Source organism: Rhineura floridana, chromosome 8 (genome assembly GCF_030035675.1).
Source record: "Rhineura floridana isolate rRhiFlo1 chromosome 8, rRhiFlo1.hap2, whole genome shotgun sequence".
Classification (NCBI taxonomy): domain Eukaryota; kingdom Metazoa; phylum Chordata; class Lepidosauria; order Squamata; family Rhineuridae; genus Rhineura; species Rhineura floridana.
The window spans coordinates 29150006-29162321 of NC_084487.1; the positions used below are offsets into that span (position 1 = coordinate 29150006).

At 44.2% G+C, this 12316-nt stretch overlaps 1 protein-coding gene across 1 annotated transcript in view; it reads right to left on the minus strand.

The window, feature by feature from the left end:
• The window catches only part of SYT10 (synaptotagmin 10), a 65487-nt gene that overhangs the window by 41143 nt on the left and 12028 nt on the right, over positions 1-12316 (minus strand). Inside the window, exon 2 of the mRNA XM_061582173.1 lies at positions 9596-9956. Within this exon, the coding sequence (XP_061438157.1) occupies positions 9596-9956 (361 nt within the window). The remainder of the gene's footprint in view (positions 1-9595; positions 9957-12316) is intronic.

The following is a 12316-nucleotide window of genomic DNA, read 5'->3' on the forward strand; positions in this document are numbered from 1 at the left end:
CTGTGGACCAGTTTCAGCATATGCCTATCCTTGGCCTCCATACTTCCAACCCACATATCAGAACCAGAGTCAGGATTTTCTCTAAACACACTTCGTATGGATTAGTCCAGGGATGGCACATCTTTTTCAGCCTGAGGGCCACAATCCCTTCTGGATAACCTTCTGAGGGCCACATGCCAATGATGGGTGGAGCCAGAGACAGAAGTGGGACGAATGACAAATGTCAGTTTTTTCCTTTGTACAGTAGACTAGTTTCTGCACACACTCACATGCCCCTCTCTATTCTCCTCCAGACAAGAAAGACAAGAAAGAGGTATTATCAGTGTTCAAGGAAACATTCTAGTCAGGCAAAAATATTTGGGGTATGACAAAGGGCTAGTGAAAAAGGTGGCCTGGGGGTAGGGGGTATGACCTGGAGAAAGCCTTGGGGGCTGGATAGAGAGGCCTGTAGGAATGCATTTGGCCTGAAGTTTCACACTCCTGGATTAGTCAATACAGCAGGAAAACACCACTTTGAGAAACCTAGTTTTACTAAGGCTAGACATAATCAGATCCAGGGCCAGTCCAACCACTAGGGAAACCAAAGCAATTGACTCAGGTGGTGCATGTGCCCCCCTCAGCCAATTGGCATCTCCCTGGCCCATCACTTGCTTCCATTGGCTTGTCTGCCCAGTTGTCCAGCAAGGCTGATGAACCCCACTTCCATCCTAGGTAGGGCCAAGGGCGTCCCTCCTCAGAGCAAGGCATTCTCTGTAAGGTGGCAGTGAGATTGCCTGCGCCCCTGCTGAGGTTTGCTGTATTAGCTAAAAATGATGCACAAAAGAAGACCTGAACTAAAAGCCTCTGCGCCACCTTATATGACTGTATAATTACCAGGGTTGGGGCAAGACATTCCACCACCTTATCACCTCTCTGTCCATTGGCAATGCCATCGTGTCCTGCTGCTGCCTGCACGGTGGGACCATCTTGCCCATGTCTTGTTCTGAGGTACCTCAGGTCCTTCCATAAACCTAAGTATTATGAGTACTTTGGTCTTGGAAAGAACTTGCAGCACCACTACTGCTACTGCTGTGGCTGAATTAGAGGTGGCCCTCCAGGTGCTGTTGGACTTCAACTCCCATCAGCATGGCTAATGATCAGAGATAGTGGTAGTCGGAGTTCAACAACATCAAGAAGGCCACAGGTCAGCCATGCCTGCTTTAAAGTTTCACAATAAACTAAGCAACTTTAAACAGGCACTCTCCAGAAACTGTGGGATATTCTGCCTTGGGAGCCAAAATAACTTGGCTGCCCTGAAGTTATGCTCCTTGCCTTGCTGGATGGGCACCATTTGCTGTGATGCTTCAGGCAGAAAAATGTATTTGGCTGGCCCTGTCAAGGGTTGAGAATCTCTTGTCCCTCACCCTCAAACACCCCACCCCTAACTTCACTTCCTAGGGGAAACACTGCTCACCTTGGCTTGGCGGAATGGACTAAACCACATGGCCCCAGAAGCTCTTTCCAGCCATAAATGTCTGATTCTCTCTCTCTCCCCCCCCCATATCAACAAGGATATTCTTCAGCCTGGCATGGACTCTCAAGTGAAGCTAAATTGCACTCTGGAGGTTAACAACAGCGATGTGGCAATGCTTATTCTGGTGTCATTTACTGCTTGTTTGGGATCCAGAGACTTGAAAAATGATGTCTTTTCATAAGCAGGCCCCTTGCATAATCGCATAAAATATAAAGAGGATGTAAAATGTTCCAATTAAGATTCCTCACATCCCCGCCCCACACCAGTGAGCCTCCGTATTAGACAATGCATCTAGAAAAATCATGACGTGAAGTTATCTTAGCTGCCTTTCAGCGGAAACCCCTTGGGTTCATTAGTCAGTTTTATTATTACGTTAGTTAATTCAAAGGGACCAGAAAGACATCTTTCCAACAGACGCAGCGATTCTAGTGGGAAAATGTCAGTGAAAAGGTTACACACTGGAGCATAGCCTTCCTAGCACACAGGTGTAACACATGGCAGACAGCACCTTGAAGCTAGATTCCAGGCAAGCTTCCAAAGACGATTCTTGCCCAGGGCTACTCAGGAGAGAAGATTTGGTACCGAGTGGGCAGCAGTGGTGGGGAACAAACCAACCAGTTGCCAATAGAGATGTCACTGGATTTCATATTTCCTTGGCTTGGCTTAGGAACCTTGGCCATTCCTTAGCGCCCTGGGCTCCTGCTGGGAGGAAGGGCGGGCTATAAATCAAATAATAAATAAATAAACAATGCTTGCCATTAATACAAGGCAAGTATTGCACACACACACACCACACACACTTCTTCAGCTTGGATTATAATCTGAAGCAGAGCTAGACTCAACACCTCCCTCCCTTGCAGCTCTGATTCCAGTGGCAGCCGCCAAAGGGAGGGAGATCTGGTCACTGCTGCTGGCTGCGCTGAGGCAAGGAGTGCTGGGAAATGTAGTTTTTTTTAAAAAAAATGTTCCTGACAGACGTCAATTGGAGGTTTAGAGATTCATGGGGGAGTAGGTTTGGACCCCATCAGCAACGGGACCTGTTTTAACTTGGATTGGTAAAAACTAAAACAAGAATGTAGATCTCCCTCATGAATAAATGCAAAAGTCAAAGCTTTTGTCATTGTAAAAGTCAAAGTAGCCTGTGCATTTTTAATACAAATCTGTTTCCATGCACTGAACATACAACTTTAAAACCATTGTTTTACAAAATAGTTATTAACCAACCAATGCATATAAATTCATTATTTGGTGTGCATAGAGTTTACACTGGACAAATAATTGGAAGATATTTGTCTGTGTAACCAGATATGTTATTTCACTTTTTTAAAAAAATGCATATCAGTGCAGAAATGGGCTTATGAATTAAGACATCTGAAATGATGTGGACCAGGAATAAGAATAATCCAACTATCCCTTGCAAAAGGTAGGGTGAAGAGGCTGCAGTCTCCAGGAGAGCCCAGCAAGAAGGAAATGTACATCCTGAATAATACAAGTTACTTGCAGAAGAACATTCTAAAACTGTTTAAAAGATCAAAACATTGCAGGCCAGCCCATGTGATTTTTTAATTGCAGTGTTTGGTTGTTGATGATGTTGATGTTGTCATCTAGCACTTAGTATCTTTATGTGCTTAAAAATCAAACATGATTATTAGGGTGATGTCTATTATATTCTCTCGAGAAAAAAAGGGTCATCATTACTGTCTGCTATATATTAATAATAACCATGATTGTGCCCTTGTACTGCATGTAGGCTTTTCATGGCCACTATCCAGAATGCTGGACAAGATGCGCCTTTGGTCTGATCTTTCCACTTCCTGATTGATAAGAGCTTCTAGAAATGGTGCCACACCAGAGGAAGATCTTTGCAGAAGGAGAAGGGGTGCCCAAGTTTGCAGGGGGCTGGTGGGCCACCTGCAGAGGCTTGGTGAGCTGGATCCAGCCCATTGGCCACAGGTTGGCAGTCCTTGTTTTAATACTTGTGGTATGCCTGGTGTCATACCCATAAACAAGAGACCATGCACTATGCAACAGAGGATTCAGATGAGGTTCCAGCTCTGCAGCTGTGGGGAAGAACATCCAGAGCCATCTTCAGGACCCTCCCAACTGGAGGACTCAGCCTTGTTGCCCTCGTCTGATTCAGAAGAGGGGTCTTCCACATTACCAGTCTCCCCAGCTTGACAGGAGCCAAAGGCTGCAGAATAAGGCAAGTGTCCCTTAACAGCCAGCCAGCTCATTTGGGGAGGCAGGGCTTACTGCACTTCAGGTCCAAACAAAATATATACTGTATAAAACTACAGTTGGAACTAGACAATAGTTTGAAAAGCAACCTCAGCTGGACCCTTGGACCTCTCCAAGGTCCCGCAGGTGCTCTGGGTGCCTAGAACTCTTGACGGGACATTGCTGGGCTTTTCCTACAAGCTTTGAGCTCTTGTATAACAGGGCAGTTGGTGGTTTTGGCTCCTGTGATTTGTATTGTGTTTTACTGTGTGGGGCTTTTGCATTTGAGTTTTATGCTAGGATGGATTTTTTAAAAGCATTATTGTGGACTTTTAAAACTCTATGATTGTTATGTTTTTAATTTATTTGCATGATGCTTAGATAACGTGTTTATGAGATATCTAATAAGTATAAATAAGCTAAGAAATAAAACGTAACTGCTGCTCAGAGCATGGTTCCTCAGTCATAGCAAGTTGACCTTGGGGAAAGTACTGAACAAAGCAGCTTTACCTCATTTTATTTATTTTATTTATTTTATTTAATTTATATACCGCCCTAAGCCCTGTACTGCCTGCTTTGGACTTTGACTAGCAGCCGGTCTTAGACAATGTCATTTACTTCTGCCCCTTTCCCCCCCCTCTGGAATTTGACCCCACCAGCCTATCCTCAACCTTACTCCTTGCCCTTGACCCTGCTGGGCCCTGATGCTTCTCTGCAATCTGTACTTCAATGGTGCTTTCCCCTTCAGCTAGCTCCCACAGTGGCAGTGAGTCTGCTGAAGGAAGGAACTGCAGGTAGGTGTTATGACCCACAACCTGGGGAGCTTGCAATGTGTCGTGGATGACTCTGGTGAAGATGAGGTTTGGTCTATTGCCAGTACCTTATTCAGGATACTTCTGAATGGTGGAAACGGCTCTACCACCATCCTTTCAATCAGAGGATGAGTCCCCTGTGGCATCTGCCTCTCCTTGATCCCACAGGAATTCAAGACTGCAAAACAAGGTGATGGTCCTTTAACTACCAGATCCTCCAGCAAGGCAGAGCCTATCACAATCCAAGTCTAGTCAACCTACATAAGGCTTCAGTTGACTCTAGCTCTCTGCAGAGACAACATCACGTGTGCCTGCCTTAGCAGCCCCCCTGGAGCTGTCCAAGGTTCTGTTCTTATCTGCCCTCTGCTTACCTAGACTCTTGTATGCCCGCTATTAGTTCCCTTGCAAGGCTCAACCTCCAACAAAAGAGAAGAGCTCACTCCTCCTCACCCATGCATCCCTCTTGCTCTTTAGAGTGGACCTTTCCACTTTGCCTCTTTATATGTGAATGGGGCAGACTTGTTGCTATCACTAGTAGTTTGAACCTTACTCATGTGTCCTTGATGTACCTTATAACAGCAATAACACAGAAGATCAGTACATTATATCGGCTGAAATTGATCATTTTCTAGCTACAGAGCTGAAAAACAAAATCTATGCAAGTACATCTTCCCCTAGCATCTGTTATATCCCATACAGTGTAAACACTGTATGCACGTATATCATAAAGGCTATTGACCATTTACCCATACATACTATGCAGTATACTAAGTAGAATCAAAGTTTAGAGTGCCTGCTTCTTGGACACATTTGTGCTGGTTCATTCTGATGCAAATATAAAAAAGACATTTGTTGTAAGTAAATAATTTACTAAGCAGAAAGGCAGAACTTTTAACTCTTAGCATCTATGATCTTCTGTTTGTTCTATGACTCATGACCATTGTCACTTCCTAGTTGTCATTTTCTCTTTCTGTGCCTAAAAAGGCATTACTTAAATTTTTTCATGTGCAGAGGAGGACGTGTGTATTCCATTCCTTTATGTTCCTTGTGCATTAAAATTAAATGCTTCTGTCACTCTATTCATAAATTTGTTCTTTGATTGATGGCTACAAGTGGCATTAAGTGCTGAGGTATTGTTCTCAGAGATTTCTTGATGCAATCCAAATTCTCAGTTAATGTTAGAACTGTTACCTGTTAAAAGAGTTGCTGTTTTTCAAATATGAGTTGACGCCTGACAGCAGTTAAGATTGAAGTTGCTGCAGTATTATGTCTCATCTTACCTAAATTGTGTCTCAACTATTACTGGGCTAACACAAGAATGCTGTATCACATTTTACTGATGTTTGTATTTTTATGCACTCTCTATATCTCTGAATGATTAGAGGTCCCAGAGACACCACAAATTAAGTCCTTTGGATGAAGGAGAACTGGAAACTCATGGTGTCTTTGTAATATTTGCGGGAGATTCTGGGTAAGACCCATAGCTCAGTGGTAGAGCATCTGCATTGCATGCAGAATATCCTAGGTTCAATGCTCAGCATGTCCAGGGAGGGCTGAAACTGTCCCTTGGCTGAAACCCTGGAAAGCCACTCCCATTTAGTGTGGACAATACTAAGCTAGATTGACCAATGGTCTGATTAGGGGCTTATTCACATGGGAACATTTCTTTGTAGCAAATACACTGCTTTTACCAACATAACAGATTTGCAAGGTCCACATTTCGTGCTCAATGGTAGCTTCAAATCCATTGTTTTCCATTCACACAAGTAGGCATTCCTCTGGGAAGGATTAATGCTGCTGTTTCTTTGTGGCCCCGCCTTCTAATTTTACATTTTTACTCCCTCCGGTTGCTCAGCTACTGGGCATGTGCAAATATTTTTGACCTGCACAGTATTTCTACTCCCTCCTGCCCCTACCACCCTGAAGTTTGGCGGTTGAAAAGAAGTGAGGTCATCTGCATACATTACTCAGAAGTTCTTTAATGGTAACCCCTTACTCTCTCTGAAACCCTTGTTGACTGCTATGAGCTATGTAACTTTTTGTTAAGTGTATCTTCAATATTTGGATCACTTTTCTTGACTGCTTCTTGCAAATGTCTTATGTGATTGTCATTTCCCATTCAGATCAAAACCCTGTCTTGTTCCCAGGTGCTTTTGTTTTGGGAGGTGATGGTTGAGTTTCCAATTAGCTTTCTACAATAGCCTGTTCATACATTAGCCATATGAAGGGCATGAACAAGGGGAAGTGGGGCTGCCTTTGGTCTGACCCCTGATGCTATGAACTCCTGGCTTGATGATCCTCCCCCTACCTCTGTATGTTGAGCTGAGATCTGAAGGAGCAGCCCTCTTTACTCATATAAGGTCCTCCACATGCTGGGGAACCCTGATAGCACAGAGCTTCTGATCACATGGAGGACCCTTCATGAGTACAGATGTGATAAACATGTGGAGATGGGGGATAGGTGGAGCTGGACAGGTCCACAATATTGGAGGTCGACAAGAAAGCATGGTCCTGTACCCCATCCATGCACTGAACTGGTGCCTGGTTGCGACAATGGACTGGATGAGGGCTAATAAACTGAGGCTCAATCCAGACAAGACTGAGATGCTGCTTGTGGGTGGTTCTTCTGACCAGATGATGACTGTCCGACCTGTCCTGGGTGGGGTTGCACTCTCCCTGAAGGAGCAGGTTTGTAGTTTGGGGGTTCTCCTAGAACCATCTCTGTCACTTGAGGCTCAGGTAGCGTCAGTGGCACAGAGTGCCTTCTACCAACTTCAGTTGGTGGCCCAGCTATGCCCTATCTTGACAGGGATAACCTGGCTTCAGTTGACCATGCTCTGGTAACCTCCAGGTTAGATTACTGCAATGCAATCTATGTGGGCCTGCCTTTGAAGAGGGTTTGGAAACTGCAGCTTGTGCAAAATGCAGCAGCCAGATTGGTAACAGGGACCAGACAGTCCGAATATATAAAGCCGATTCTGGCCTGCTTGCATTGACTGCCTGTATGTTTCTGAGCTCAATTCAAGGTGCTGGTTTTAACCTATAAAGCCTTACACGGCTTAGGACCACAATACCTGATGGAATGCCTCTCCCAATATGAACCCACCTGTACACTACGCTGAACATCCAAGGCCGTCCCACGGGTGCCTACTCCATGGGAAGCTGGGAGTCTAGCAACAAGGGAGAGGGCCTTCTCAGTGGTGGCCCCCAAATTATGGAATGATTTCTTTAATGAGGTGCTCCTGGCGCCAACACTGTTATCTTTTTGGCACCAGGTCAAGACTTTCCTCTGCTCCCAGGCATTTTAGCTTGTGTTTTTAAATTGTTTAAATTTTTTTAATTGTGTTTTAAATTGTTTTTAAAAGATGTATTTTAAATTTGTATATTTGTTTTAATGATTTTAGTTACTGTAAACCACCCAGAGAGCTTCAGCTATGGGACGGTATATAAATACAATAAATAAATAAATAATAAAATAAATTAGCTTTCTATGTAGGGGGGTTAATGCCTGAAGAGGGCTCATATCTGGTGTGGGGAACTACAATTCCCAAGGGTCAGGAATATAAAGTGGGGATGCACACAGCATTATCAGTGTGCATATGCCAACATTACGAGCTAGGATAGAACTCTTGGGAAACAGACACGTTCTTTCTAAAGGCTCATTAGGAAGTCTAGTAATTGCTGAGCCAATTCCAAATTGAGCTGAGGGGGAGTTCACCCACCATTAATGTCTGCTTTATTTACAAATATAGAAGCAGCCATAAGTGGAGAGAAGCAGGTCCTCTGACAAGGCAGCACATCAGATTACTAAAGAGAGAGAAAGAGATCTTGAAACTCAAGGAGCTTCACCTTCAGAAGCTCACCGTTCTTTTTGTCTCTCTCCTTGAGCTCATTCCAGCTGCAAAAGCCGTGTTTCTGACACATACTCTGTCTGCCAAGCACTCCACCTCTGCAGCTGAGTTGCCTATTCAGCCATCAAGGGAATGTTAACAGATCCCAGGACTTTTGATCAGTCATCATCGTAAGGCAAAACTATAGTGATAAACATTAGCTACTGCAAGATTATTATTTTTTTAGAAAATTCACAAGAATGTATTAGAGAGTAAATGGTTACCTCAAATACTCTTCCAATATAGACTTTGGATACGGTAAAGAAGGGTGTGTGATGCTATAACTCGCAATTCTGTGCACACTTCCTGGGAGTAAGCTGCGCTCAGGAGCTCTGTTTTGTTGCTCTGTTTTATTATACATCGTCCTGAGCTCTTTCAGGAGGAAGGGTGATTCATAAATGAAACCAATCAGCCAGCCAGTCACCCAGTCATGGAACTTACTTTTGAACAACATACATAGAATTGGGGCATAAGCTGAAATCTGCAATCTTTTGTGGACTGTGTAACTAGTATTTGTACACCACATTCTGAGTCACACTAATTTAGAAAGGAATTTAGCTGAAATCACCATGTCAGAGCATGAAAATACGTGAACATTTGCTAAGCAGTAAATTTCTAGGGTGTGTGGCGAACCATTTACTATGCCAGATCTGTCTCATCCTGCTATGTTGCTGAGGAAATTTTACTACTCTCTCATAGCTTCCCCAGACTTCTGATCCAGTGTGAAACTGTAGCAAGATTTTCTTTCCCAGTTAGGAGGACACTGCAGTCAAGTGGTTTATCATATAGTCACATAATCAGAGCTTGGAAAAGTTACTTTTTTGAACTACAGCTCCCAGCAGCCCCAGCCAGCATGGCCACTGGATTGGGCTGATGGGAGCTGTAGTTTAAAAAAATAACTTTTCCAAGCTCTGTACACATCTTGCATACCACGGTACGCTATCATTATGGCAAATAGTCATCTGTATTTTGGCCTTAATAACAAATACATGCTTTGGATTACGGTGTAACAGAGCTTTGCCAACCATTATACAATTGTGTCAAATGTGCAATCTAGTGCTAAGTTTCTTTCCCTCATAAAGATTTGATTGCTACTTCTCAGCCAAATGGTCGGACCTAGGGGCATGTGGTTTTTTTTAAGTGTTCATTTCATTTCCTCTTACCTTGATGAGGATGTAGGCTCGGTGATCTGCCTTTGCATACGTGCATGCTTAATTAGATGTTCTTTCAGCGCGTTCTGGACCTCTGCTGGAATATCAGGTGAAGTGTGGCTAATTTTCATTGCCGCCTCCAGGATTTTTGTGGAAGGCTTCCCGTTTTCTTTAATCATTTCCTTTTTCTCATTTGTTTCCAGAACCTCAGTGGGAGCACTGGAGGTGCTTTGAGGGACGCTCGTAGTGTTTGTTGTCATTGGTTTGCTCCTCCAGCATGGCCAACACAACTTCCAGAAGACAAAGAGTGAGACTAAGAGCAAGGCAAGCCCACAGAAGCTGACGACGACTGCGAGCAGGCTGACGGAGATGTCTGCATAGAACAAGAAGGCAAGGAGAAATCGCTCAGACAGCTTTAATTGGCAGATTTATCCAAGATCTAATTGGGTTTAATTGGTAGATTAATCCATTTAGAGCCTAGTCCCTCTGCTGTTTTACTCAGAAGTAAGTCCAACGTAAGTGTGCATAGATTGCAATTTTCTGACAGCGAGGGCTCTGGCTTTTTGGACAGAGGTCTGCCAATATTTACTTACTTACTTAATAAATTCCTGCCCTTCCTCCCAGTAGGAGCCCAGGGCAGCAAACAAAAACACTAACAACACTCTAAAACATCTTAAAAATAGACTTTAAAATATATTAAAACAAAATATCTTTAAAAATTTTTAAATACATCTTTAAAAAACAAAGCTTTAAAAAACATCTTAAGAAGCAATTCCAGCAAAGATGCAGATCGGAATAAGGCCTTTACTTAAAAGGCTTGTTGAAAGAGGAAGATCTTCAGTAGGTGCCGAAAAGATAACAGAGATGGTGCTTGGATAATATTTAAGGGGAGGGAATTCCAAAGGATAGATTCCACAACACTAAAGGTCCACTCCCTATATTGTGCGGAATGGAGCTCCTGATAAGATGGTATCAGCAGGAGGCCCTCACCTGCAGTGTAGTGATCGACAGGGTATATAAGGGGTAAAACGATATTTCAGTTATCTTGGTCCCAAGCTATATAGGGCTTTGTTCACCAAAACCAGAACCTTGAACTTAGCCCAGTAGTTAATGGGCAGCCAGTGCTAACCCTGTGATTATTCCATTAAGAGATATCTCCTCTCCCACACAGGGCCAGTACCAACTGGAGATGGATGAGGACTAGTGGCTGGTGACGTTGATGGTCCTTCTTGCTGTCACCAGCCACCATCCCATAGTGGGAAGATCTCAAATAGGGGTTGCTAACCGTTTTTGGCCTTAGAGCCAATCTACTCTTGGCCAACCCTCGGGGGGCTGCATACTGTGGTGGGTGTGGCCACCCCACACTCTCTCATGTAAACTCTTGCATGTGTGCACACATACTGTACACACTGAAACACTCTCCCTTCTCGCTTTATCTGATCAATGCAAATCAGCTGAGGAAGAGAAGGAGGAGGGGTAATCACCATCCTTTCTCCGCTCATCAAATGATCATTTCAGTGATCAATGAGGGGATGATTTGCATTGCCATCAGGGCACTGGGCTTTGCCAACCCCAGTCTTGTGTATACTTCAGGGTGGTATTTTTTCCTGTTTAGAGTTGCTGCTGCCAAAATTAATGGGGTCTTGGGGATTCACTAAAAATTGCTGGGGGGACATCCCTGATCTAAGGCAATGGGTGACTGTGGAAATTGGGAGAAGAGGAAAAGCCCAGCAGAGGCTGGTCTATTAGGACAAACGCAGCGCTGCCCCACCAGCCCTTGGTCTGCCCTGTGCCAACCCCCACTGGCCTGCATTCTTAACTTACAATCGGTCCAGGGGGACGCTGCCTCTCAGCTTCCTCTTCCTGAGTCTTAGTGCTGCTCCCATAGAATGCAGCAGGGAGGACAGGGGCAAAACTAGAATTTATTGGCTCTGTTTGGTCACTGGCTTTGCCTTTGCCTATCACTGGCAATAGCTCCACCTACTCCTTTCCTCCCACCCTGCCAGCCTTGACAGAGATGTCACATAGGAGAGCGCTCCCTCCTCTTTAGTCTCAGTGTTGGCCTTGTAGAACTCAGCAAGGAGGAGGATGGGGGCAAAACTAGAATTGGTCCATTCCACCTGTCGTCGGCTCTGGCTCCACCTAGTGTTGGGTTCCCTATCTTCCGTCCCACCAGTCCCAATGGGCACCAGACATCACTGGAAAAGGATACACAAACACGAGGGAGAAATTGTTAGAAGGAACCACAGTCAGTGATGGGTCCCTTGCTGTGCACCAGGGCCTGGAAGGTGCCTGATCTCACTGGCTGCTGACATCGGGTCTGACTTCTGATTCCACAGGAGATGTAGCACAGAAGTTCTCTCACTAGCCAATAGAACTGATAGAAATAACTGTAGGGTCAACATCTTTTTTTTTAAAACTAGAAGTTACTTCCTGACAAGTGGCTCCAAGCACTAAAACAAATTGCATTTCTGCTGTAAGCTGCAAGATTCCACACTACTGGGGATATTGCACTTTTTCTATGTGTTCATCCCACTGTGTTCCATCCACACCAGAGAGCATCACATGGCAGCTGTGGGTGGGGAAAGGGAAGGTCTGATTTACATGAATGGCTAATTGAAAATAAATAAGTTTCGAGCAATCTATTTGGCGCTAAGCACATTATTCATTTAGGCGTGAATTCCCATTACTACCCATGAAATATCAAAAATAACATGTTTAATGTTTATTTTG